At 65.6% G+C, this 25,887-nt stretch overlaps 1 protein-coding gene across 18 annotated transcripts in view; it reads left to right on the top strand.

The window, feature by feature from the left end:
- Nucleotides 1-3,467: 3,467 nt before the first annotated feature.
- The window catches only part of KIF1A (kinesin family member 1A), a gene marked incomplete at both ends in the record, with an annotated part of 65,083 nt that continues 42,663 nt past the window's right edge, over nt 3,468-25,887 (top strand). For 8 of the 18 annotated variants that reach the window (XM_082841436.1, XM_082841437.1, XM_082841435.1 and 5 more), the window contains 15 exons: nt 3,468-3,573; nt 10,472-10,548; nt 11,619-11,798; nt 12,516-12,581; nt 12,944-13,122; nt 14,181-14,292; nt 15,547-15,624; nt 15,880-15,945; nt 16,197-16,214; nt 19,081-19,156; nt 20,134-20,212; nt 20,843-20,985; nt 22,610-22,743; nt 23,637-23,716; nt 23,960-24,035. In XM_082841436.1, the coding sequence (XP_082697562.1) occupies nt 3,468-3,573; nt 10,472-10,548; nt 11,619-11,798; nt 12,516-12,581; nt 12,944-13,122; nt 14,181-14,292; nt 15,547-15,624; nt 15,880-15,945; nt 16,197-16,214; nt 19,081-19,156; nt 20,134-20,212; nt 20,843-20,985; nt 22,610-22,743; nt 23,637-23,716; nt 23,960-24,035 (1,470 nt within the window). Of the gene's footprint in view, nt 3,574-10,471; nt 10,549-11,618; nt 11,799-12,515; nt 12,582-12,943; nt 13,123-14,180; nt 14,293-15,546; nt 15,625-15,879; nt 15,946-16,196; nt 16,215-19,080; nt 19,157-20,133; nt 20,213-20,842; nt 20,986-21,357; nt 21,385-22,531; nt 22,744-23,636; nt 23,717-23,959; nt 24,036-25,887 lie in introns of all 18 variants that reach the window. The other 10 variants (XM_082841433.1, XM_082841431.1, XM_082841430.1 and 7 more) reach the window with 3 other exon arrangements.

Raw genomic sequence — 25,887 nt, 5'->3', positions numbered from 1 at the left:
GCCACTTGGGAATCACTTATTCAAAGGATACGGCCTTTATTTTTAAGGCATGAGGCCCGTTGCTAAAGGCTTGCTAGAAATCTCACCCCAGTTTGCATTCTCACCAAGAATTCATGACCTTGTTCCTACTCTTCCCACTCCAGCCAGCATGTCCTAAGGCTTTTCTCAGTTTAGAAAGGGCAAAGATTTTCCAGCACAAGGAAACATGGATTCTCAGAAAGGCATGTCCTCCAGTCCACCCTGGACAGTCATTCATGGATGTAAGAAGGTGAAACAGTGTTGGAAAAAACGTTCCTGGTGTGTAGATGAGGGCGCACTTGGTCTGTGAGGGGCTGTGGGGTGGAGCTGGGCATGATTCCAGCCCCTGAATTCTGCTCCGCCCACCTGGGCTTTTGCTCGTGTCCTGGACCCGTTGGCCCTCAGCTGTTGGCTGGCCTGGCAGTTCCCTCTCTCCCTGTAGCCTCTGGAAGAGCTGTGTTGCCTGAGGGGACGGTCCTGCTCCGTGCCCAGCCTGCTCTGGGAAGTTCTGGGGAGCCTAGGAGCTGGCCCTGGGACTTTACAGCATTGACCTCAGCCCTGGCCATGCCCTCCCGCATCTGTAGAGAGAGGGTCCCCAGGGTCTCTGCAGGCCCCTCCTGCTCTTGGTCCTGGGGTCCATGTACAGGGGTCCCTGCCTCATTCTAGAAGGGGGTCTTTGGGCCAGATTCTCCTGAGGGTGTCAATTACAGGCAGGGAGACTGAGGCAGAAGGTTCCCTTTTCAGAAGGGGAGATGTCATGGAGCCTCAGTGTTCCACGGAATCACCCTCCCGGCTCATCCGCAGCTCGTGGGCACTGCTCTGTCCATTCATCTTGGGCCCGTGGGCTTCCAGCCCAGGGAGGGCCAGCCCTCTCGAGCTGGCACAGACCTGGCATGGAGCCTGCCCGGGGCCTGCGTCCTTGGGAGGTGGGGGAGTGCCTCCTCCGTGTGAGTGTGACTTGCAAGTGGACGTGAGGGTCAGCTTCACATTCACACCTGGGTGGTGGCCAAGCAGGCCCAGGGAGTGGCAGCCGCGTGCAGAGGCTCACTCCGTGGTGGCCAGACAGTGGCCGCGCCCTTGCTCTCCTTCCTCAGGCATTTGCCCCGAGCCTGGCCACACCGTGGGTTCCCTCTTGGCTTTCCCCTTTTGTTTGTTCTTAAAATTTTTCCAAAGTAACATATGGAGACGTGGCATCCAGGTCCATCAGGGCTGCGAGTCTCCACGGGAGAAGCAGCCCCGCCCGGGCCTCACCCTCCACAGTCCGTTTTTGGTTTTGTCTGATCCGTTTAGATCCCACTGGGACAGAGTCAGCTTTTCTGCCCCATCGCACTGCTAACGACCCCACCGCATGCAACGCCTCTCCCCATCTTCCCGCTGTGTTTCCTGTGTGTTGGTTAGTATTTTGTGTTTACACCAGCAGAACTAGGGGACATTCTTTCCTGCTGCTCTGAGGAGTGCACTCTGCTTATATTTTCTTTCTTGAAGAACATGGTGTCAGGAATGAGTGATAACGTAATGCCTGGGGTCATCACTGATCTCTCATCAAACCCTCTGGTGGATGCTTCTCCACGTAGGGAGACCACCTCCCGCCTCGCAGCCCCGTCTTCTTCCTGGCTGGGTCCCCTCCGTTGCCCTCCGATGAGGGACGTCCCCCCCTCGAGGCAGCCCCAGGGTCCTGCTGGGACCCCTTCACCATCCTCCGGGCTGGGCCCGCACCCACGTCTGCCCCACCAGCCACCTACCTGCTGGAGCACAGGTTCTAGCCTCCTGCAGAGTCTTCCTGGGTCTTCCTCTCACCCTCCCTCCCAGCTGTGCTGTGGCTGAGCTCAGAGTTCTAGGCCGAAAGTCGCCGTTCCTCAGCACTTGGAAAGTGTTTCTTCATCTGGTATCCCTGAGATGCTGGTGCCATTCTGAGTCTCCATCCTTTCTCTCTGGAAGCTTCTGGAATCTTCCCTTTAGCCCTGAGATTTCACAGTTTGCTGTGGTTTCTGACCTTTTATAGCAGGTGGGGTAGGTAGACCCTTTGAATTTGGAGACTCATGACTGGCTGTGCTGGGAAGTTTTCTTGAATTATTTCTTTAGTAGCTTCTTTTCATTGATCCCCAAATTTCATTTCTCTCCTCACACAGAAAATTACTTAATTGTATTTCCAACCTTTTTATTTACTTCTGAAGGTCCTGTTTTCGTAGTCTTAATTTCCAAGGACTCTTTCTTATTCGTTAAATGGTCCTTTGAAAAAAAGCTACTTCACTTGCTCATGGGCGAGTAAATTTCCTTTCTGAGGATATTAATTACAAGGTGTTGAAACATTTTTGTTCTTCTCTTCCTGCTTTGTCTCTTTCTGCTGTGCTCCTTTTCTGTTTGCTTTAATCTCTGTATTGCTTGCTAGAGGCTGTGGTCCTGTTTCCCCAGCAGAGGACCCTGCCCTCTTCCCTGGCAGCCAGCAGGTGGGGGCCCTGCAGCAGGAGGAGGAGGCTGGGGTCCCCCACTACTGGGCATCTTCACTGGGCTTTTCACACCTACCTTCAGCTGGTCCTCAGAACTCCAGGCTGGACCAAGCCTCACTCTCCCAGAGGGTAGCCTCTGGCCTCCTGCCTGATGGTGGCATGGGGTGGGGGGGCAGGTCCTGGATGTTCACCGGGTGGGGATGGTGGTCTCGGGGTCTTCATTACTCTGCTGGGGCTGCCATAACAAAGTACCACAGCCTGAGGGCTTAGACAACAGAAGTGTATTGTCTCACAGTCTGGAGGCTGGAAGTCCCAGATGTGCAGGGTGGTTCCCTCCAAGGCCATGGGGGAGGACCACTGCCTGCCTCTCTCCTGCCTTTTGGCGGTTTACCCCCAGTCCTTGGCTTGTAGACCTCTGTCTTTGTCTTCACGTGGTACTCTCCGTGTGCGTCTCCTTTTATAAGGACGCTGGTCACCCTGGGCAGGGCCCACCTCACTCCAGTGGGACCTCATCTTAACCAGTTACAGTGCCAGGACCCTGTCCCCAAATAAGGTCACGTTCTGAGGTCCTGGGGTTTAGGACTCAGCATGTGAATTTTCAAGGGATACAATTTAACCCATGACATGGCCTGACCCTCCCTCTGCTAACTTTCCACAAACACCTGTTTTCGGTCCCACCCAGCCGCTGACCTTCAGAGGCACCTGGAGTCTTTCCGGGTCCCAGAGAGCAAATCGGCTGTTTCTGGTTAGGCTCCAGCTTTCCTAGGCTCCTCTCATCCCATTGGCGTTCTTTCCTAAAACTCGCGGCATTTCTCACCCGCAGCTGCCCTGCTCCGTTCCTCTTCCTGTGGACTGGTTATCCGAGCAGGTGTCACAGCCGGAAACATCTGCGCTGCCCTTGTGGATATTGTTTCTAACTCGCGTCTCCCTTTTTCCCAAGGTGTCTCCTGTGCCCGCTGGGGCTCCCGCCGCCACTAGGAGTGACCCACAAAGGCCGCAGAGATGGCTGGGGCCTCGGTGAAGGTGGCGGTGCGCGTCCGCCCCTTCAATTCCCGAGAAATGAGCCGCGACTCCAAGTGCATCATCCAGATGTCCGGAAGCACCACCAGTGAGTATCGCGGCTGCCGGGCCCTCGGGGCCGCCGTGGCTGCTGGGCCCTCGGGGCCGTGGCTGCTGGGCCCTCGGGGCCGTGGCTGCTGGGCCCTCGGGGCCGTGGCTGCCGGGCCCTCGGGGTTGCCATTGCTGCCGGGCCCTTGGGGCCGTGGCTGCCGGGCCCTCGGGGCCGCCGTGGCTGCTGGGCCCTCGGGGTTGCCATTGCTGCCGGGCCCTCGGGGCCGTGGCTGCCGGGCCCTCGGGGCCGTGGCTGCCGGGCCCTCGGGGCCGTGGCTGCTGGGCCCTCGGGGCCGTGGCTGCCGGGCCCTCGGGGCCGCCGTGGCTGCTGGGCCCTCGGGGCCGTGGCTGCTGGGCCCTCGGGGTTGCCATTGCTGCTGGGCCCTCGGGGCTGTGGCTGCTGGGCCCTCGGGGTTGCCATTGCTGCTGGGCCCTCGGGGCCGTGGCTGCCGGGCCCTCGGGGCCGTGGCTGCTGGGCCCTCGGGGCTGTGGCTGCTGGGCCCTCGGGGCCGCCGTGGCTGCTGGGCCCTCGGGGCCATGGCTGCTGGGCCCTCGGGGCCCTGGCTCCCTCCTGGTCCACCCGGGGTGTCGGTCTCCTGGGGCTGCAGTAACAAATGACCACAAACTGGGTGGCTTAAAACAACGGAAATTTACCCTCTCGTGGCTGTGGAGGCCAGAGTTCACAACCGAGGTGCTGACAGGGCCATACTCCTGGAGGAAGATCCTTCCTGCCTCTTGTGGCTTTTCCAGTTGTGGCCACCAGGTTGGCCTGCGGCCGCATCACCCCAGGCTCTGCTGTCATCACGTGGCTTCTTCCCTGCATGTCTGCGTCTTTGTGTGACCTGATGACCATGGGACGCACCCTAATCCAGTGCGACCTCATTTCAACAACTGACTGCGTCTTCAAAGGCCCTGTCTCCCGCGTTCTGAGGTTCGGGGTAGGCGGGAGTTCTGGCGGGGCCGCTTTCCAACCCCGGCACAAGGTCCCTGAGTTCTTGTCTTGTCTCAGCTGCGCTTTACTTTGTCTGCTCTTCTGTTCTGTTTCTAATTGAAAGTCATCTTAAGCCTGTCTGAGAAGTAGGAGGCCTGGGGTCAACAGGGTGAACAGGGAGTAGGAAGAGACAGAATGGCAATTTCGAGAAGGTCAGAAGGACAGGCATGGCCTCCAGGGCCCCTCTAGTGCGCAGGACCCGGCTGCCGGAGCAGCAGAGAGGACTTAGCCCCGGGCTTCCCCTTCTGCTCTTTCTGGTGCCACAGACTTTGTCCTGAGTTGGGGCACGTTTGCAGAAGAGTGGACAGAGCCCAGTGTGCAGCTCAAGGAGATCTCAGCAGCGCCCCTCCCCGGCCCCACCCACCCTTACCCACAGGGGAGCCGGCATCCTTGCTTCTAAGGCTGTAGGTTAGAGGGCTTGTTTGGGGTCCCCTGGAAGTCAAACCAGTGTTTGGCATCTCCTGCTGGTCCAGAGCCCACCTCCACGCTCGGTGACTTAGAGCAAGAATTCGCCGTCCTCTCTCCCAGCTGTGGGTTTGGCAGGGCTCAGCCGGGAGGTTTGCACTTGGAGCTGCTGCTGTCACCGCAGGCTCTGGTGGTGCGCCTGCACCTGAGTAACTCCACCCCTTCTGTTATCTACCGGGTTGGAGGGAGGGGCTGCCCCAGGGGAAGGGCGCTCAGGGCTGATGGCGGCTGCCGCCCTAGGCCTGTTCTGGGGCTGAGGCTTCGGGCGTGGCTGGGGGGTCTCTGCAGGAGGCCCTGGAGCAGGTTGTGGAGGCCCCACTCAGAGCCTCTGGGGGGTCTGTTGGGCATATCTGGGGGCTCATGGTGATTCTGTGAGTGGTGCTGCCTCTGCTTGGTCCCTGGAAGCAGAACTGAGGTGAGGATTTGGGTGCCAAGAGCTTATGTGGGAGGTGGTCCCTGGATGCACTGCGGGGGTGCAGAAGCTGCGAAGCAGCAGGTGAGCAGGTGGCCGCCACGGGCAGCGGGGGCTCAGCTCGCTGGGAGCCTCTGAATACAGAGTGCACCTCTGGGCTGTCCTCCCCAGGAAGCTGGGGGTCTTGTTCAGCTGCTGCCCAACGCGGGCGGAGGGTCCGTTCAGGTCCTGGCTTTCTTGTGTCTCCAGCCTGGCCCCCTCGAGGCTGGAGAAAGTGCTCAGGAGGTGTGACTCAAGCCTTAAGGTGGGAAGCCAGGGACTGTGACCGCAGGTGGGAGCTGACCCTGGGTGGGCAGGCGGCATCTGCACGAGGAGCTGGTAGGGTTGCGGCCACGTCGCTGGGTGACCCAGGACATCAGGAATGGCTGTGAGAATCCCCGTCCATGCTGGGTCAGGCCCCAGCGGCATAGTCGCCACCTTAGACATTAGCTGGGGGTCTCGGCTTGAGGGGCTCACAGGTGACCAAACCCTACGGGAGCCTGTAGAATGGACAGAGAGGACAAAGGATCAGAGGCGGACCCTGTGCCTCCCCTGGAACCTGGGGGCGGCCCAGGACAGGCTGGGGCAGGTGTCACAGAGGCAGAGCTGGAGATGATGGCGGGCTGCACTCAGGGGAACTGCTGGTCCACCTGGGGCCTGAGAGACAGAGAGAGACAGAGACGGAGAGAGAGACAGACAGAGATAGAGACAGACAGAGAGAGACAGAGAGAGAGAGAGACAGAGAGAGACAGACAGAGACAGAGACAGACAGAGAGAGACAGAGAGAGAGATAGAGACAGACAGAGAGAGACAGAGAGACAGAGACAGAGAGAGACAGAGACAGAGATGGAGAGAGAGACAGACAGAGATAGAGACAGAGAGAGACAGACAGAGAGAGACAGAGAGACAGAGAGAGACAGAGACGGAGAGAGAGACAGAGACAGACAGAGAGAGACAGAGAGAGAGAGAGAGATAGAGGCAGACAGAGAGAGACAGAGAGAGAGAGAGACAGAGAGAGAGAGAGAGACAGACAGAGACAGAGAGAGAGATAGAGAGACAGAGAGAGAGAGAGACAGAGAGAGAGATAGAGACAGACAGAGAGAGAGATAGAGACAGAGAGAGACAGAGACAAAGAGAGACAGAGAGAGACAGACAGACACAGAGAGAGAGGCAGCCCTCAGCAGGGAAGCCTGCCTGAGGAGTGGCGTCGGAGGGCTGGGTGAGCTCTATTCCGGGAGGTCCTGGGCCAGGGGCTAGGGCAGGGCAGGCGGCTCCAGAGCCGGCCTGAGGCAGAGGCTCACAGGAGCTGGGTTTGGGCAGCAGCTCACGGTCGTTTTGTCAGGGTAGGAGCTGATCTGGCCAGCCCTGTCAGCGGGGGCAGTGACACACTCCTTGAATCTCAAAACAAGGGGCACAGCAGGAGACCCCAGTTCTTGGAACGTGCCACCCGGAATCTCCGCTGTGACACAGAAATTAGAACGCTTAAAAGTCGTTTAAATTCTTATCCTATAATCATGGCCTCGATAACAGCACTCTTCATCTGAAACACAGCGAATCTGGCAGTTCTGTGAGCCGACCAAATTGTATGTGATGTGTGCTTCTGTCCCTACAGCTGGGACCCTATTTCCAAATAAGGTTACAGTCTGAGGTTCCCGGAGGACACTGTTCAACCCAGGACAGTGCCTGGAGGGGAGGGACCCGCCCCAAACCACAGGGTGATGTCTTCAGGGCCGGGCCCCCAGCCTTCCAATTGGACCCTGGCAAGCTGGGCCCAGTGTGTGCTTTCAGGGAATGGACCACCATTCTGGAAGGTCCACCGGGACCCTCCTGACCAGCAGCCCCCGTGCGGTCTCAAAACCTAACCCATCCGAGAAGTCGGCCCCATTTGCCATCACTATTCTAGAATGTTCTGGGCTCCAAATACAGTGAGACTGGGCCTGGGAGTCCACAGCAGGGAGCTTGGTTTTGCCAGGAGGTGGTGACGCGGTGCAGGGCTTTCTGTTAGCGGAACGGCTCCACACACGTGGTGTCAAAGGACGGACCCCGGGGGCCAGCAGAGTCCCGGTCAGCAGACTTGGCCGACGGTGCTGGGGGCCTGCCGCCACTGGCTGGCCCCAGGCCAAGATGCCCCTGTACTCCCTGCCTTGAGCGGCCTCTCCCCGGGGGCCACCGTGAGAGTCGCGATGGGCTCTCCACTTGCAGGGTTAGGGTTAAGGTTAGGGTTAGGGTTAGACTTAGGGTTAGGGCTGCCTGAGCCCCTCAGGGTTAGGGTTAGGGTTAGGGTAGGGTTAGGGTTAGGGTCAGGGTCAGGGTCAGGGTCAGGGTCGGGGTCGGGGTCGGGGTCGGGGTTAGGGTTAGGGTTAGGGTTAGGGTCAGGGTCAGGGTCAGGGTCAGGGTCAGGGTCAGGGTCAGGGTTAGGGTTAGGGCTGCCTGAGCCCCTCAGGACTGAGGATGCTCCCACGGCCCAGGTGGGGAAACGAGGCCTGGTGGGGTCAGGTCAGCACACATCGCTGAGCTCCAGCCTGCGCCAGGCTCCACTCCTGGCATCGGGCCCCGCGGAGCAGGACAGAGGCTCTCACTGCCCTGGGGGTGACGTTCCAGTGGGGACACGGAGATGGAACTAGACGGGCCGGTGACAAGGGCCACAGATCGCAGTCAGGCAGGCACTGACGGGCGTGGGGGGCCTTGCCGGGGGCGTGGAGCGTGGGGGCCAAGTCAGGTCAGTGGGAGGAGCCGTCGCTGAGGGTTCACGAGGACCGGCACGGGCCCCGTGTTGAGAACGTCCCCCAGACTCCCGACACTGAGGTCTCGGTCTCCGTTTTCACGAGGCCCCTCGCTCGCTCGCTCTCTCCTCTCTCTCTCACACACACACACACACACCCCTGTCTGCCGATTTCCGTGGTGTCAGTGCTCTCCCCACGGACAGGTGCAAGCTACCCAGGGTTTAACCACAGACCCGTGGAATTCCGCAGAGCTGGGCCACGGCTCCCGGAAGGGCGGGCGCCGCACGCGGCTGTGGGGTCTCAGGCTCTGAGGACGCGGCTTCCCTGGCTTAGCTGCTCCCATCCCCCGTTCAAGCTGGGCCCTCCCAGCTGTCGCCTTTGTCCTCTGTGCTCCTGCAGCAGGGGCAGAGGGCACGGAGCCCCCGCTCAACAGCCCGCGGTCCCGTCCCCCTCCTCAAACCCACGGGAGGAAGCGACCCGAGAGCTGCCCGGGAAGCCCCTCGCCACCAAATCGCCTCAGTGCCGGCAGGGGGCTGCCGTCCAGGCCTAGTCCAGGCAGGTCGCCCTGGTGAGGGCTCCCAGGCGTCGGTGGAGAGCAGGCCTGGGGTGGAACCTGGGGAGCGCCGTCCCCTCTGGAGCGCAGAACCCCATCTGTGATCACGGAGACACCACAGGACCCCCGCAGGACACCTGGGGGTCAGGACCAGGGCAGGGGTCAGAGCCACACCAGGGGACCCCGCCCAAGGGGGAGGGGGCAGGTGACAGCAGTTCCCGCGGGCCAGAGCAGCTCTGCCTGGTGGTCCCCACCGCGGGCTCTCCTCGTGGCCCACTCCGCGTTCACTGACCCTCGCAGCCGGCTGTCCCCTGCCCACCCAGCGTTCCTTGAGCACATCCGTGCCCCGTCCCTGGTGGGGGGGTCGTCAGGGAGCTCCTGGTCCACACAGGGTATACAGCAGACGCCCCGGCACCAGGACACAGTCAGAGCAAGGTCAGCGGGGGGACAGGTGTCGCAGCCCGCGAGCAGGAGTGGCTGGGTGGGGTGGGTGGAGGTGGGGCACTGGTGGGCGCCGTCGGGGGCCTGCCCAGGCTGCCTGCGCTCGGAGACGCCGTGACTGTCGTTCCCGTGGCGCCGGCGTTACCGTGCTCGGGTTCTGGCGGCCGCATCCCCAGGTCCAGCAGGAGTTGAAACCGGGATGGCGAGGTCTCCTCTCAGCCTCACTCCTGGAGCCAGCATGGACGTGACCCCCTCTCGGCTCCAAAGAAAGGGCTGTGATGGTCAGTCACCTGCTCCCTCCTGCCGGCCTCCCGAGGGTGCCGGGTCATCTCCCAGAACCCATAAAGCCTGGGGTCTGGGACCCAGAGCTGGTCAGCTCCTGCCCGCCAAGCCGTGGCCCGGGGCAGATGCCAAGTGGGGTGAGGCTGATGGGAGTCCCAGCGTCCCAGGGCTCTGGAGCGGAGCACCGTGGACTGGATGGCTTAGGTGGAAGCTCCTGAGGCTGAGCCCTGGACAGGCTCTCGGGGAGCCGAGACCTGTCCAGGGCCTGGGGAACATGGGATGCCTCAGTCCTGCCTGGGGGGCTCCCGGGGCGCCCAGCAGGCCCGGCGGTGTGTGCCGGTGGCATTGCTCCTCCTTTGATGAACCGACGTTTTGTGAGCACCGCCTCCTGCCAGCCCAGGTGCAGCTGCTGGAGGAGGGGGACGGGGTGGGGGAGGACCTAAGCAGAGGACAGCCCCACAGCCCCTGAGAGCAACGTGGACGGGACCTGCAGGTGCCCCGGCAGGAGGAGGGACACGTGTGGTGTCCCTGCGGGGGGACAGCCAGCACGCCCCCGACACGGATGAGCACGCGGGCATGTTGGGGCCCCAAAGCAGCAGGGACGCGGCTGTGACTGTGCTGCGCCTCCTAGCGTTTGCATGCAGGGCAGACAAGACACACCTGGGCTGGGGGGGCGAGTGGGGTGTGGACCCGAGAGGTGGGATGGGCCAGGAGCTCGAGGTCTGACCCAGTGCCTGTGCCAAGGGACTGTTCTGGGCTGCCTTGGCGGGGGGTGGGGGGAGGTCAGACAGGGTAGGGGGCAGAGATGGCTGGTCTGCCTGGAAACAGGGCCCTTGTCGCTGCCCATTGGCAGGGGGGCTGGCTCTGTTGGGGCCAAGGCCTCTGAGGACCCCACCTCCCTGCCCTGGGGTCCCTCTCGGGCGGGCGCATCCAGGGTCAGCCTGTCCCTGCAGCACAGCGCTGAGCGCCATGCCTGTCCCCTCCCCGCAGCCATCGTTAACCCCAAACAGCCCAAGGAGGTGCCCAAGAGCTTCAGCTTCGACTATTCCTACTGGTCACACACTTCGGTAAGCCCAGGGCTGGGGTTCCAGGGGGTGGGCTGCTGCGCGGGTGCCAGCGCAGCCCTGCCCGCTGTGCGGCCCTCAGCCAACGCCTTGACCTCTCTGCGCCAATGGGCCGAGGCACCACCCCGCTCCTCTGCAGGGCCGATTGGGAGGTGGGGGCACAGGTGTGAGGCCTGTGGGGAGGGGCCCGCTTTCCTGAGTCGCCTTGAGCTGTGACACACACTGCCCAGCTGCGGCAGGGACCAAGGGGCCATCAGCCCACTGTGGGCAGTTTCCCAGGGTCCTAGCCGTACAGCCGTTTGCCTGCCAGCCTCTCCTCTTCCCCAGACACCCCAAGCTCGGTGTCCGAAGCGGAAGCTGCCCGCCTGGCGCCAGCCCCTGCACGCCCTCCCCCGCCCCCTGGAGCCTGGGAGAGCCCCGGCCTTTGCGCCTCCACATCCCCCACCGGGCCTACACCAGTCCTCCCATCCCCCAGCCTCCTGAATCCGAGAAGGTTCCAGGCCCCCTGCCCCAGGGCCAGGCCCACCTCGGGTCACACCTTGAGTACCTGGTCCCGGGACGGCCCCAGGGCTCCCCATTTCACCTTCCCCGTCCAGCCCCTCCCCTCACGTCGTCAGGGTAATCCTGGGCCTGCCTAAAGTGACCGCTGTCTTCAGGACAGCGTCCGGGGTGATAGCCAGGACCATGGACTCCTTGGGCCCCTGCCCTGCTGCCTCTCCAGCCCCACCTCGTCACCCCCACAGCTGCTACCTTGAGCACCACGCCATGTACCCCCACCTCTGGGCCTTTGCACATGCTCTTCCCACTACTAAAATGCCCTTCCACTCTGTCTGGCCCTAGACTGGCTGGCTCCTCCCACCCTTCCCTCCGGAAGCTGCCTCCCAGGCAGGATTATTTCCCCTCTCCCGGGTCTCCTGTGAGTGGATGGGCCGGGCAGGCATCCCTCCCCACGGTGCTGTGGCCCTGGCGCCCGGAGGCCCTGGGTGCGACGCAGGCTCTCAGTGAACATCGTGGGCCGAGAGCCCAGCACGGCAGCCCAGCCTCCTGCAGCTGCTACCCTCCTTGTCCCGCAGCCGGAAGACATGAACTACGCCTCGCAGAAGCAGGTGTACCGCGACATTGGCGAGGAGATGCTGCAGCACGCCTTCGAGGGCTACAACGTCTGCATCTTCGCCTACGGGCAGACCGGGGCTGGCAAGTCCTACACTATGATGGGCAAGCAGGAGAAGGACCAGCAGGGCATCATCCCGCAGGCACGCGGTGGGGGGGCCGGTGAGGGGGACCAGCAGGGCATCATCCCGCAGGCACGCAGCGGGCGGGGGGACCCGGGGAGGGCAGGACAGGCAGGCGAGCACAAGCTGAGACCCGGGAGAGCAGGGGGCCGGGAGGGAAGGTAAAGCATGGGGGTGGCGGGGAGGGCAGGGCAGGAGGGGCAGCGTGGGGCAGACGGGCTGTGAAGGGGCTGGAGACCCAGATCCGAGGGTGGGGAGCTGCGGGAGGGCCCCAGGCCTGGGCAGTGCCCACCATGGTCACACCCATAAGACAGGGAGGCTGGGACAGCTGCTGGTAGGGGCCGACTCTCCCTGGGAGGGCTGTGAGGGCTGAGGCCCGGGACAAGGGGACGCCCGCGGGGTGGGTCTCTGAACCTGAGGTGGTCAGTACTTGGCCTGGTCAGGGCAGGGGAGAGTGCTGGGTGGTCTGTCGCATGGCAGACCCTCCACCTCATGCAGGCAAGGATGGTGCAAGGAACAGGAGAGGATCAGACGTCAGCTGGGGGGCCCCCGAGTTAGCAGAAGACAGTGGCTCCTTGGCTACAGGCCGTCTCAGTGCCTTTAAGGTGGAGCGGGAGGGTGCAGGAGGGGCCCGGGAGAGCAGAGTCCAGCCTGGGTCGCAGGGGCCACAGCACCTCGAGGGGTGAGGCTCTGGGCACAGCCCAGCCTCACGTCTGATGGTGTGCTCTGTTCCTGCAGCTCTGTGAGGACCTCTTCTCCCGAATCAACGACACCACCAACGACAACATGTCCTACTCCGTGGAGGTAGGGCCCTCCGTCACCTGTCCCTCGGAGCGTGGCTTTACTGACTTAAAGCCAGTGCCCGCCATTGGTCTGTGCCCTTAGCTTGTCATTCACGCGTGCATGTGGCAAACGTGCCAGCCCATGCTGGGCACAGGAGCGAAGGGCAGTGTCCGCTCTGCGGTGTCTGCTGAGCAGCTGCTCTGAGCTGCGTGGCCCGGGTGGCCCCGCTGTGACCGTGTTGGGTGAGCCCCCGGCATGGCTGTGTGTGGGGAGGGCCAGGCAGGGGGTGGGCTGACACCCCCCTGACATGTTCGTGCGGGGGGCCTGGCCGCACCGTGTGCTCCCCCACCTCAGAGGTCCCTGATGTCCTCGCTGCCCCGCAGGTCAGCTACATGGAGATCTACTGCGAGCGTGTCCGTGACCTCCTGAACCCCAAGAACAAGGGCAACCTGCGCGTGAGGGAGCACCCGCTGCTGGGGCCCTACGTGGAGGACCTGTCCAAGCTGGCTGTCACCTCCTACAATGACATCCAGGACCTCATGGACTCAGGGAACAAGGCCCGGTGTGTGCGGGGTGACGCGCCCATCCTCCCTGCCCTCCCCCTCCTACCCGCGCAACTCCGAGTCTCTCCGAGGAACACCTGTCCTTGGGGTGCCTGTTGGTATCCCCATGGGGTCTGTCCAGCAGCCCCCATGGAGGTGTGGGCCTTGTGGGCCTAAGGACATCAAGGGCACATGCCAGCCCATGGGGGCCTCCAGCTCCCCCAGGAAGGGGACGCTGTCGCCTACACAGGGTCTGCTCCTCGTGGGGGGGCAGGCTGTGCGCCCTGGGGGGTGGTGGCTGCCCTGGGTGGGGCCAGGCTGTGAGGACCAGCCCCGCCTGCTTGGAGGGCAGATGGCCCTCTGGACAGGGGCATGTGGGGAGGGTCGGCCACAAGGTGCTGCCGGCCACGAGCTATTGGTCTCCGTGACCACGCTGCCCTGGGCTTCCCAGCCTAGGAGGGTCTGCCCTGGTTGTCGTGGCAACAGTCCCCCTGCCTTCTGCCACGCAGGGACTCCCGGGAGGGTGAGGAACCCTGCACTCAGTAGGGGTCCCCGGGGGCTCTTCCACCTCTGTGGAGGCAGCTGTCGGGCAGCGAGCCCAGCCTGGGGGCTTCCCTGGGGGCTCTGCACGGCGGCGACATCGGGACCAACCACTGGCTTCCGCTTGGCAGCCTCGGGCCTTCTCCCCCAAGGCCGTGCTGGCCCTCCCCGGATTGGCCGGTGTGGATGGACAGTAGAGCCCCCTTTCCCTTCTGGGGGCCTTTGCACGTCACAGCCTGCAGGCCGCTGCCCAGGGGGCTCTGCTCAGCCCCTGGGAGCAGGACATCCCCAGTCACGGGGCCCCGAGTGCCAGGCTCGAGTCGGGGGCTGAAGGAGCCGCACCGGACGCAGTGGGGCAGGCAGTGTGGGCCCTGCCCGAGCCCTACAGGAGGCACGGTCTCCACCAGGCCGGGCAGGGCGGCCCCGGGAGCCCGGGGAGCTGACGTCTAGTGACCTGGTCAAGCGGGCCGGCAGCACCAGCAGCCCACACGCCCGACCACGGGACCCTGGGTGACAGTGTGTGGCTTCTGTTCCCCAGGACCGTGGCGGCCACGAACATGAATGAGACCAGCAGCCGCTCCCACGCCGTCTTCAACATCATCTTCACGCAGAAGCGCCACGACGCAGAGACCAACATCACCACAGAGAAAGTGAGTTCCGCCTCGGCGGGCGGGGCCCGGGCCGGCGGGTGGGGAGGCCCAGCCGGATGCCGGCCCGTGAGGCGTGGGCGCGGGCCGTTCCCTGCCCAGCCCGGGCCTCGGTGAGGCGCTGGCCAGGCCTGCGAGGCCGCCTCTTCTCGGTGTTTGGCGCCACGTGGCTGGGGAAGGGACTGAGTGGAGGGGCCGTGGACCCTGGAACAGCCTCCTGCCAGGCGGTTATGGTGGAGACTGTAGGCCCGAGGAGGGACGTCTCCGGGGCAGCCCCACTGGCCGGAGGTGCCTCGGGGGCCCTTGGAGGGCGGTGTCGGAGGCCGCAGGTTGTGAGTGCCCGTCACAGGCTGGCCGTGGGCCCTGGTGCAGGCTGGGGGTGCCCCTCACCCCGTGGGCACCGGCATCTGTGAGCACAAAGGAGAGGCTGTGCTGAGCGGCCCTGCCCACTGCCCCCGCCCCAGATGCCTTTCCCATGAGCCTTGGCCTTGTCAGTGGACCCAGGCAGGCGCCTCGTCTCCTGGGGCCTTTATCCAGACACGCTGCCTGTGGGCGCTGCAGGGGCAGTAGGGCGGGCGCCCTCCGTGGCTCTGACCCTAAGCATCTCGATTTCTCTGACTGGGCACCCTGCCAGCCAGGCCCTGCTCCCGGGGGCAGCACCCTGGGGTCCACAGAGTGGCTGGGGGAGCTCAGGGTGCTCGGTCCCCGCTGAGGCTGGGTCACCCCGGCCTGGCGCCGTCCTCCCGGGGGCCTGGCTGCGGGCTGCCTGCAGCTCCCACCCCTCGGGCTCAGGGCAGCTGGCAGGCCCACCAGGCGACTCCTGCCCGCAGCCCTGGGCTTCCCCGGGTGCATGTGGCTGCCTAGCCCGGGCTGGGCGAGTGCTGGGGAGGGAGCCCCTGCCCAGTGCCCGGGCGGCTCCGGGGGCAGCGGGCAGTGGGGGAAGGGGCTCCCGGAGCCAGGTTCAAATCCCACCACACGGTGAGCCTGGTCTGTGGAACGGGTGATAGCGACAGTGACGTGCAGGTGACGAGCGGCCAGCAGGCAGGGAACAGCTGGGTGCCAGGTGCCAGGGGCAGAGGCCGTGCAGCCTCCCAGGGAAGGTGGCCTCCTCCTCAGAGGAGCTGAGAGCAGGGCCGCTGTGCTCCGCAGGGTTGGGCGCTCCGGCCCCAGGGAGGGGGGGCCCTGCAGGCCGCACCCAGGGGAGGCGGGGGCCACGCAGCGTCACAGCTCCTGCGCGTGACACACGTGTCCCCGCAGGTGAGCAAAGTCAGCCTGGTGGACCTGGCCGGGAGCGAGCGGGCCGACTCCACGGGGGCCAAGGGCACGCGCCTCAAGGTAGGCCGCCCCCACCAGGGTCCCCACCGACTTGCCGGCGCCCAGTGGCTGCAGGGCCAGGGGGCGGCGGGGGAGGCGGGCCGGCCTCGGTGGGCGCCCCCTTTGCCCCTGCTCTCGTGGGACGGGGAAGCGGGAAGGGTCAACGGTGCAGGGCTGGGCGCTGGGTCTCCATCAGGGCCGAGTGGCTCAGGCCCGGTCCTGCCGGAGCGAGGGGCCTGAGGCCTCCTGACGCCCGGCCTCGTCTTGCCCGCGCAGGAGGGGGCCAACATCAACAAGTCCCTGACCACCCTGGGCAAGGTCATCTCCGCGCTGGCCGAGATGGTGAGCGGCTCCAAGCGCTGCGGTCGGGTGGCCTCGGGGGTGGGGGCCCTGCTGGGCAGGTGCCGGGAGCGGCCACCCGTCCCTGCTGTGGGGCCAGGTTCACGGAGAGGTGAGGGGTCCCCGGGCTGGGCCGGGGGGCGGTGGGGGGGAGGCAGTGTAGTGCGGGGGGCTCGGGCGGCTCGGGCTCCCCGCACCGCTTTGCCCCTGGGCCCGGCGTGCTCCGTCCTCAGACCCTGTCTTTGCCTCTGCAGGACTCTGGGCCCAACAAGGTAAGCATCTTCTTCCTCGCTTCTCGGGGAGCGGGGGCCTCAGCCCTCTCGGGCGGGCGGCGGGTGCCTGAGAAGCAGAGCGGCCGCGGGACACACCAGCCCCGTCAGAGCCGGGCCGGGGCCGGTGCGGGGAGCAGCCCGCGGGGGGGGATGAGAGATGGCGGGAACTGAGATCACGGTGAACGAACGGCGAGGAGCCTCGTGGAGGACAGAACGGGGCCGCGAGGGTGACCCTGAGCAGGAGGGTGGCCTCCCGCCCGCGAGGCTGGGGGCCCGGGGGCGTCGTGGCTCCGGGGCTGGGCCTGGGGGCTGAGGAGACCCGGGGGAGGAAGCGCCGGGCGGGAAGCCCGCCGAGCGTGTGACGTGCTGAGGTGGAAGAGCCTGGTTTGTGTGAGGAGCGGTGGGAGGAGGCGCGTGCGGTGGCGGGGGTCCCAGGAGCGCCGTGAGGGGCTCCGTGAGGAGCGGAGAGCGCGCGGACCGCGACACCGGGCGAGGCTGTGAGAGGAAGCGTGAGAAGCTTCGGGGGCAAATGCGAAGGACCCGTGTGATGGGCTGTGTGACGAATTGTAGGCAAGCGTGGCCCGTGTCGGGGGAAGCGAGCGGGTAGCTCTGTGAGGAGGCGGAGGGACTCTGGGCGCTGCGAGGAGCTGCGTGAAGGCTGAAGGGCCGCGTGTGACAGGCGCGGGCATGTGTGCGGGAGCTGAGGCACTGGCAGGAACTGTGCGCAGAGCTGTGCTGCAAGCGTGATGCTCTGTGCAGGGACTCTGTGTGAGGAGGCGAGTGAAGCTGCAGCACAGTGGGAACTGTGAGGGGCTCCGTGAGGAGCTGCGAGAGGAGCTAGGTGTGGACCTGCTGTGTGAGGAGATACGTGAGGACGTGTGAGGTCTTGCGTGTGGCGGTGAGAGAGCCGTGCGGAACCTGGGCTGTGAGGAACAGCGTGGGGTGGGACCAGGACCAGTGCAAGGACCTGGGAGGGGGCCTGTGCAAGAAGATGTGAGGAGCGTGTGGGAACATGTGCAACGACAAGCAGAATCGTTAGGAAGCGTGCGGATTTGGGGAAACTGTGGAAACGCGAGAGGAAGTGTGGGAGGTGGTGTGAGAACCTGTGAGGGACATGCGTGTGGAATTGTGTGGGGACGCGTGAGAAGACGTGTGGAAGTGCGTGAGGGAACCTGTGGGAGCTCTGAGAAGCTCTGAGTGGAACTGGGAGGCACTGTGTGCTGAAGTGTGTGAGGAGCTGGGTGTGACTGTGAGAGACTGTGGAGGTGTGAGAGGAAGTGTGAGGAACTGTGTAGAACTATGAGGAACTGTGTAAGAAACTATGTGAGGAACCGTGAGGAACCGTGTGAGGAACCGTTTGAGGAACTGTGAGGAGCCGTGTGAGGAACTGTGAGGAACCATGTAGAACGGTGTGAAGAACCATGTGAGGAACTGTGTGAGGAACCATGAGGAACTGTGTGAGGAACCGTGTGAGGAACCGTGTGAGGAACCGTGTGGGGAACGTGTGAGGAACCGTGCGAGGAACCGTGTGAGGAACCGTGTGGGGAACCGTGTGAGGGAACAAGGAAGGGACTGTGAGGGGCTGCGATGGAGACTTTGCAGGAACAGAGCGACACCAGTTTGGGGGCTCAGCGCCTGGAGCCGGGAGCGTGGGGGCCCGTGGGCGATGAGGCCAGAGGGCCGGGCCTGACCCGCTCCCCAGCGTCACCAGGAAGCAGCTGACTGTGATCTAGCGGAAGCGGCCATGGGTTGGCCGCAGTCTCAGGAAGACTGACTGCAGCTGGCTGTGCCCTCGGGCTGCCGTGTGAGGAGCCACCGGCAGGAGGGGCGGCCGCGGTGGCCGGCAGGACGGCGGAGGGTCGGGGCGGCGAAGGTCCTGGAGCTGAGGCACTCGCGGCCGGGCGGGCGGAGTGAGGGAGCCACCGAGTCAGAGGCGCCGCTTGGGCTCCTCATGGGGTGAGCGGGTGACCGTGGGGCATTTACTGTGGGAACGAGGAGCGTGACGAACGTGGCAGAGAATTCACCCTCGGGGTCAAATGATCAAAGCACAAGGTGGAAGTGGTCTCCTCACCCCCAAGTTTGCGGTGGGAAAGAAGCTGCGCTTTGGTGGCCAGACGCCGCCACACCTGCTCTCGCGGGGGAGCCGCCCCCCAGCGGCGGGTCTCGGAGCGTCCGTGACTCGCGGGCCCTGCAGGCTCCCCTGGGGGTGATGCGTCTGTGCCCTGAGGAACGCCCTCGCGGGGCCCTGGGGGCCGCTGCGGCTGCCGAGCAGACGCGCCTGAAGCAGAAACGTGCGCGAACGAGGGAGGCGGGGAGGCCCCTGCGCCGCGCTTAGTGGTGCCCGCGGGAGCCCCGTCCTGACGGGGGTAGCGGGTGCCCAGGGGACCGGGTTGCTGGGGGCTTTGGAGCCGCTTAGGCGGGACGGGCCCGGGCCCGGCGCAGGCGCAGGCGGCTCCGCGTGCACGGGGAGGGGCCCCGCAGGGCTTCCTGCAGGCGAGGGGCCTCTTGCCCTCCGTCAGCAGAGCTGCTGGCGGTGCTTGTGGGGCGATGGGCTCGCGCTGGTCCTTCCGACGGCGCGGAGCGAGGACGCACTGGCCCCGGCCCCTGGCATCAGCCCGCCCGGGCTCGGCCGGCCGTGTGGCCCAGACACACTGTGGCGACGGAGGAGGCGGGAGGCCAGGAACGTGCTAGCAAGTCCCCGGTCGCGGCCCGAGCGGAGGCGCTGGGACTGGGGGGCGGAGAGGCCCTGGGAGCAGCCCCGCCCCGGGCCCCAGGCGCCCGGACTTCGGGGACACACCTGTGCTCGAGCCCCTCTTCCCTCCCCCTGCGGCGGCTCGGGGCTGACCTTGGCGCTCCTCTCCCGCAGAACAAGAAAAAGAAGAAGACAGACTTCATTCCCTACAGAGACTCGGTGCTGACCTGGCTTCTCCGGGAAAACCTGGGTGAGGACTCGCCCGGATCTGACGCCCGGCCCGGCCGCCGCCGTCCTCCCCGGCCTGGGCGGGTGCCCATGCCTTCCGGGCTGTGCGGCGAGCGCGGGGGCTCCTCCGGGGCCCGGGCCAGGGGTCAGCAGCAGGTTAACGGCGCCAGGCCCGGGGACCCGGATGGCCCTCGGGGCTGCAGATGAGCAGACACTGTGCCAGCGCTGCTGACTCAGGACCCACCCTCTGGGCCTCGGTGGTGCTGGGGAGCCCCGGCTGGCTGACCTTGCACCCCAGAACCAGCGTAGCTGGTCCGCGGCTCGGGCCAGCGTCGGGTGCAGTGGCCGGCCTCCCGGTGGAGGAGAGGGCAGATGGGAGACCCCGGGGGCAGGTGGGCCCCCCAAGAGAGGACGCGAGAGTCACAGGAGTGAGTGTCCCTTCACCTGAGACGCGGCCTGGACGGAGGCCTCTGCCCCAGGGCCACACCCAGGTCCCGCCCCAGGGTGGGTGGGGAGGCCCTTCACAGCATGGCACCCCGAGCCCTTCGCGGCATCGCCTCGCCGTCTGCTGGAGGCCACACCCCGGGGATGTGGTCCCCGGGACACAGGTCCCTGTGGGTCCGTGCGTGTCCTGTTGCTGGGATCCACATGACCCGAGCTGGGAATCCGACATGAACGTTAAGAAACGTATTCCAAATAAGAAGGATAAAAGCGAAACGTTTATGGAGCAGAAACAGTCCTTGTAGTAAACGCCATAGAACTCTCCACAACTTTTCTGTTTATTATGGGGAGGGGGAGGCCTGTTGGTTGTAACGTGACCCCAAATGTCGGAAAAGCATGGTTTTATGTAGACGAAAAGTGAGCAGGGTGCCGGGCGCGGTGAGGGAGGCCGGCCGCCTGCTGTCTGCTCACCTCCCAGCTACGCCTGTGCGGGCGGAGGGCAGGGGGCGCAGCAGCGGGGCTGACCCTCCTCTGGGACCACCTGCTCTCCTCCCACAGGTGGGAACTCGCGGACGGCGATGGTGGCGGCGCTGAGCCCCGCAGACATCAACTACGATGAGACGCTGAGTACCCTGAGGTGTGTCCGCGGGGCGTGGACCCTCCCTGTCCCCCACCGGCGGCTTGGGCGGGAGTGGATCCTCCAGGTGCCTCCTTGCAGGGCCGGCTCACCTGGACTTCTTGAGGCTCCAGATGGCTGGCAGGGCACCTGGTGCTTCCGGGCCCCATTCCATTTCCCACCGCGTGTGGCCTCGAGTGGCCCAGGGCCCTGCCATCTGACCAGGAGAGCTGGGCTCGCGGGCTGAGCGGTTCGCCCCCACCCGTGGTCCACAGAGCCACCGGGGTTTTTAACGAGCCACGGGGGGGCAGGCATGTCTGAAGGTCCCTCCGGCCAGGGGCCAGCCCGGGCTGCGGGAAGCAGCGTGGCGGCCTGGCTCGGCGCTCTGGCCTCTTGGCTGCCCCCGCAAAGGGCTGGAGTGCAGGTTAGACTCGCACTGTCCACCTGGGACCACAAGTCCAAACGCGGAGGAATTTCCACCCCGTCCCTTCCCCTCCCGGGGCCTCGGTTTCCCCAGGTGGCAAGCCCCCCTGTAGGCCAGTGGCCCTGGTGACTCCCTGTCGGAGATGCCCCTGCAGTTGGGCGCAGGCGGGGCTCCGGGTGCCCTTGGCCGCCGGGCAGCACAGCCCCCAGCCCCCCTCTGCCGCCCAGGTACGCGGACCGGGCCAAGCAGATCCGCTGTAACGCCGTCATCAACGAGGACCCCAACAACAAGCTGATCCGCGAGCTGAAGGATGAGGTGACGCGGCTGCGGGACCTGCTGTACGCCCAGGGGCTCGGTGACATCGCCGACAGTGAGTGTCCGTGCCCGCCCGTCCTGGCCAGGGCAGCGGGGCTGCGGGGCTGGGGCAGGTCCCGCTGCCCTCGCGGCCCCTCTGGTCCGAGGCCCAGGCTCTGCTCCGGGCTCCAGGCGGAGCCACCGCTGGGTGGGGGGCCGGGGTTCTGGACTGGGCCTGGGGAGCTGCATGGTTCGGGTTTGCCGCTGGCCCAAGCAGGCCGGTGACGGTCTCCCCGGAAGCCACAGCGGCCGGCCGCGGTGCCGGGGTTGTCCCCCCGTCCCGCTGAAGACCACCGCCACCCTACCTGATGCCCGGCCTGCGACGGCGCCCTCTGGAGACAAACCTGTTCTTCTGTTTCTGTCTCTCCCCCTCGCCTCCCCCCCTTAGCCAACACTGTGCCCGGAGGACCCAAATGTGTGTATCCCCTCCGCTGCTCTCTGCGCATCCCTGCTTCGGCCCAGCCCCGCGGGGCCTAGGGCAGCACGGTGGGGGGGCGGGGCGCACCCACCCCTCCTTGGCCTTCCCCCCCTGGGGGCTGGGGGACCTGAGCCCCCTCTCTCACGGCACCCTGCGAGCCGTGAGCCTGGTTCACCCTCGCGTCTGCTGGGAAATTGAGGCAACCGGGAGGCGTGGGGCAGCCAAGGCCTCAGGTTGGGCGCGGCTGAGGTCAGGCTCTCTGCCCGCCGTGCTCCTACAGGCCTGAATGTCAGCAGAGGCTGGGACAGCTCACAGGGCCGGGTCCATCCCCGACTCCTGGCTCTGGCCCCCCTCTGACCCCACCCACCCCGAGGCCCCTTCCCCTGGAAACGCCAGGAGTGTGAATGCGGCCAGGTCCTCCCAGCCTGCGTCTCCCGCCGGCTGTGGGCCCGGCTCCCTGGGCAGGGGCACGTGCTGGGGCCTCCCCACCCCAGGGGCCACAGGGCGCCCTCAGTTTCCGCAGTGCCCGTGCTGTCCTATGTCTGCCGCTGCTCTGCTGTGTGTCTGCTTCTGCCAGGAGGGGCCTGGGCACCTCCCGCCCCAGGGGCTGCGTCAGCCCCAACTCCCGGGCCTTGGGGGGCAGGGAGGCCGGGGCGGCGGGGGGCCCAGAGCAGCTTCTTAGGGTGGAGGAGCGTGGGCTCCCTCGGAGGTCCCACAGTCCACGGCTCGGCCAGGCCGCTCGGTGGGGCGGACGGCACCGCCCGCGCCCGCAGCTCGGGGTGCGTGGCGGGCTGGTGGGTGGCGGGCTCGAGGGGCGGAGAGGATGAGGATGGGAGTCGGGGCCTGGGTGCAGGGGGGCCGCTGGGCAGTGGCAGCAAAGGGCGGTGGGCAGGGCTCAGGAGGGCAGGGACGCCGGTGGCCCGCAGGCTCGGCATGCGCGCGGGGGGGAGCGGAGGCCCTGGCGGGGATGCCGAGGGACCTGGTGGCGCAGCCGCACCGTGGCAGGGGCAGCATTGCATGTGCTCGTGCGGGCGCCCAGCTCCTGGTCCCCGCTTGCTGCCTTCCCTCCACCTGCCTCTTGCTTTTTCCCAACTTCGTCTTTCTTTTCTCTCCTCCCGTCTGTCTTCCCCGCTTCCTCCCGTAGACGTGTCCGACCTTGAGAACAGTAACTGTAACCGTGGCGGGGTGGAGCTGAGTGCAGTCCCTGACAATCTCTCCACAGTGACCAACGCCCTGGTGGGTGTGAGCCCGTCGTCCTCGCTCTCGGCCCTGTCCAGCCGTGCCGCTTCTGTGTCCAGCCTGCACGAGCGCATCTTGTTTGCCCCGGGCAGTGAAGAGGCCATAGAAAGGCTGAAGGTGAGGCAGGGCCGGGCTCGGACCTGGTGGGCACTAGGCCAAGACCCCTCCTCTTGGATGGTCGCAGGCGGAGGGGCTTGGTCAGAGGCGAAGTGAGCCATGCAGGGGGGCGCGGGGTGCGTCTCGGCCCCCGACCCAAGCACCCCGTCCAGGGGGTCGGTGCACCCTGTCCAGGACCGTGGGGCCCGTCTGCTGATTGGGGCGGGGGTCCTAGGGCCTCTGCGCCCTCCCTCCCGGGTTTCCGTGCTTACACCTGCTCTTGCATGGCCTTCACCCTCCCGGCCTGGCCACGGCGGCCTGCATTCAGGGTTAGGGTTACTGGCTTCCTTCAGCGAGTGTGTACAAAGTGCCGGGTGTGAGCGGCGGATGGCGAGCCCAGACGGAGGGGACAGCGGCACAGGCGCCAGACCCGGGCTGATGAGGGGGTGGGCTGTGCGGCCACCCTGGGGCGTAGGGCCCACCAGAGGTGCGGGAGGCGTCCACCCGGGACGGACCTGGGGTACAGAGGCCCACTGGAATGTGGGGGCTGGGAAGGAAACGGGGAGGCGGTGCTGATGTGGGAAGTGTCGTCCGTCTCACCCGTGGTCCAGGGGCACGCGAGCCTCAGAACCGGTGTCAGCGTCTCCCTGCGTGTTTGTTTCTCCCTCTGGGTTTATTCTGCCTTTCTCTCTGTTCTCTGTGTGTGTCCACAGCAAAGACACGCGTCCTTTGCACGTCTTAGCCCTCAGCCCTTCACCTTGACCTTTCAGACTTCGAGCAGTCTGGATGGACCTGGGAATTGGGGTGCTGGGCCCTGCAGGCCCGGCTACTCGTCTCTCCTTTGCCTGGCACGCAGGCCTCTGTCCACTGCCTGCCCCCCGCGCTGACCTCGCTCTGCTCTGTCTGCTCCCCAGGAGACGGAGAAGATCATCGCTGAGCTCAATGAGACCTGGGAGGAGAAGCTGCGGCGGACGGAAGCCATCCGGATGGAGAGGTGGGCGGTGCGGGCTGGGGGCCGGCAGCAGCCCTGTGCTCAGCTCTCGGCTCCTGTACCCAGGGGTGGCCGCGCCCAGTGCAGGACACACCCGTCCCCTCTCATCCAGTGACACGCCCCCGCTGTCACCAATGGCCCCATTGAGCCGATCCCCAGTCAGGGGACCAGTCCCTCAAGTGGACACCTGAACTCACTGACCAGATGAAAGGTTGTGCGGGTGCTGACCCCCGCTCTATCCCCCAGGGAAGCGCTGCTGGCCGAGATGGGCGTGGCCATGAGGGAGGACGGCGGCACCCTGGGGGTGTTCTCTCCCAAAAAGGTAGGAGCCGGCCACTCTCTGGGCTGCCCCGATGTGGACAGGGCGGGGGGACCTGCGGCCCTTGACAGGGTGTCGGCTCCTGGAAGGTCAGCAGGGTCCTCCTGGGAGCAGGGAGAGCGGCTCCAGGCACGCGGCCAGGCTCACCCGCAGCCCTCCCTTCCCTGTGTGGAGCCTAGACCCTGCCTCCTCAAGGTGGGATGTCCCTATGGCCTTAGGACGTCAGAGAGGTCACTTAGCTGCCTGAGGGGTGGACGGGGTCCTGAAACAGGTGGGGCCTGGACCCCCCAGGAGCCTGTACCCCTCATGGGCAGGGCCTGGCTGGACACGAGCTGGGAGCCAGCTGCCCTCTCGGAGATTAGCTCAAGCAGGGTCTGGCTGTCCCAGCAGGGACCCCTCTTCTCCCACCCAGGCCAGCTTGCCCATGGCCCCGGCCCTCAAGTGGAGCAGAGCACCACCCCCTGTTCAGTAGCTCCAATGGGGCGAAGCATGAACATCAGGGGAAAAGTCTCTGCGTGATTCTAGGACCCAGACCCCCACCCCCATGCCCCCACCCCCAAGATTGCCAGACCCTCAGAGCCCTTAGGAGCTTAGCTTCAAGCCCAGAAGCCTGCCTGGAAGGCAGTGGCGTCTGTTCTGACGCCAGCACGGGACTCCGCAGGCCCTGCCCCTGCTGCCTGGCTGACCTTTCACCCCAGCAAAGGGTTCCTTCGTTCGCCAGCCTGCGAAGCTGGCAGCACGTGGAGCCCCACGGAGCCATTGGGGCCCCAAGGGAAAGGAGCACGGGGCGCTGGTAGGATGGGCACATCCGCTAGGGTGGCTGCTCCCTGGGGACAGGACCGGGCTCCTCAGGCTTCTCCTGCACCCACGCACTCCGGCCCAGGGAGCAGCTGAGGCCCAGAAGCAGGGAGGAGGGGTGCCGGGAGGCCCTCGGCAGGGCAGGGAGCAGGTGCGCCCTGGCGGGGTCCCGCCTCAGTGCCTGTCGGATGGGCCTTTGGTTTCCGTTTGGAATGCTTTGCTCTTGAGCTGTTGCGTTGTCCGTGGGTGCAGTGCCCCGGGGCGGGCAGGCAAAGCTGGGGTACAGGTGCCCTCGGGACACTGGCTGTGCAGGCCTTTGGCTTCATTGGTGGCAGAGGGATCTGCTGGTGGCCCCGGGTCTGGACACTGTCCAGGAGTGGGAGGGCAGCCCTCGGGACCACCAGGGACACTTCCTCTGGAGGACAGTGGGGTCCCCACTGGCCCCGTGGAGGGAGCACAGGCCCTTCCTGGCTGGACGCCTTCTGTGCTCAGGGGAAGGGGCCGCTGTGGATGGTCTGATGACCAGGTGTCCACAGCCCTGTGCAGGGGTGTCAGAGGGGTTTGTAGCTCAGGGTGGGGGCAGCTTGGCTCAAGGTGCCAGGTGGGGAACAGACAGGAAGCTCTCCCAGCCTCCGCCATGTTGCAGGATCCTTGCCCGGGACCGGGTGTGAGGTCAGGAAGTGTCGGGGCCCAGAGACCCCGGGTGAGAGCAGTGGAGAAAGTGAAGAGAGGGGGTGCTGGTCCAAGGCGCAGTGGACAGAGCCTGCAGTGGCTGCCCTGGGCACGGGCTGGGGTGGGGAGCCAAGGGCAGCGCTCAGACGGGGCAGCTTGCGGGAAGCGGTCACCTTGGCCTTGGGGCATGCTTTGGTAGAGCCGTGGTCAGGACAGGTGTGGGCGTCTGACCTGCGTGGCTCGGGGGACTTTTTTCACAGCCTCTCTGCTCCCTGGCGTCCAGGGCCTGACCCCTCCCTGCCCAGCGTCCTAATCCCAGGGCCCTCAGCTCCTGGCTGCCCCGGTTGGAATGGGGACCTGCAGCCCCGTTTTAGGATGGAGGACC

Source organism: Leucopleurus acutus, assembly GCF_964270905.1.
Source record: "Leucopleurus acutus genome assembly, chromosome: 6".
NCBI classification, from domain to species: Eukaryota; Metazoa; Chordata; class Mammalia; order Artiodactyla; family Delphinidae; genus Leucopleurus; species Leucopleurus acutus.
The sequence above is the reverse complement of the archived record's forward strand: the minus strand, read 5'-3'. Positions and strand labels throughout refer to the sequence as shown.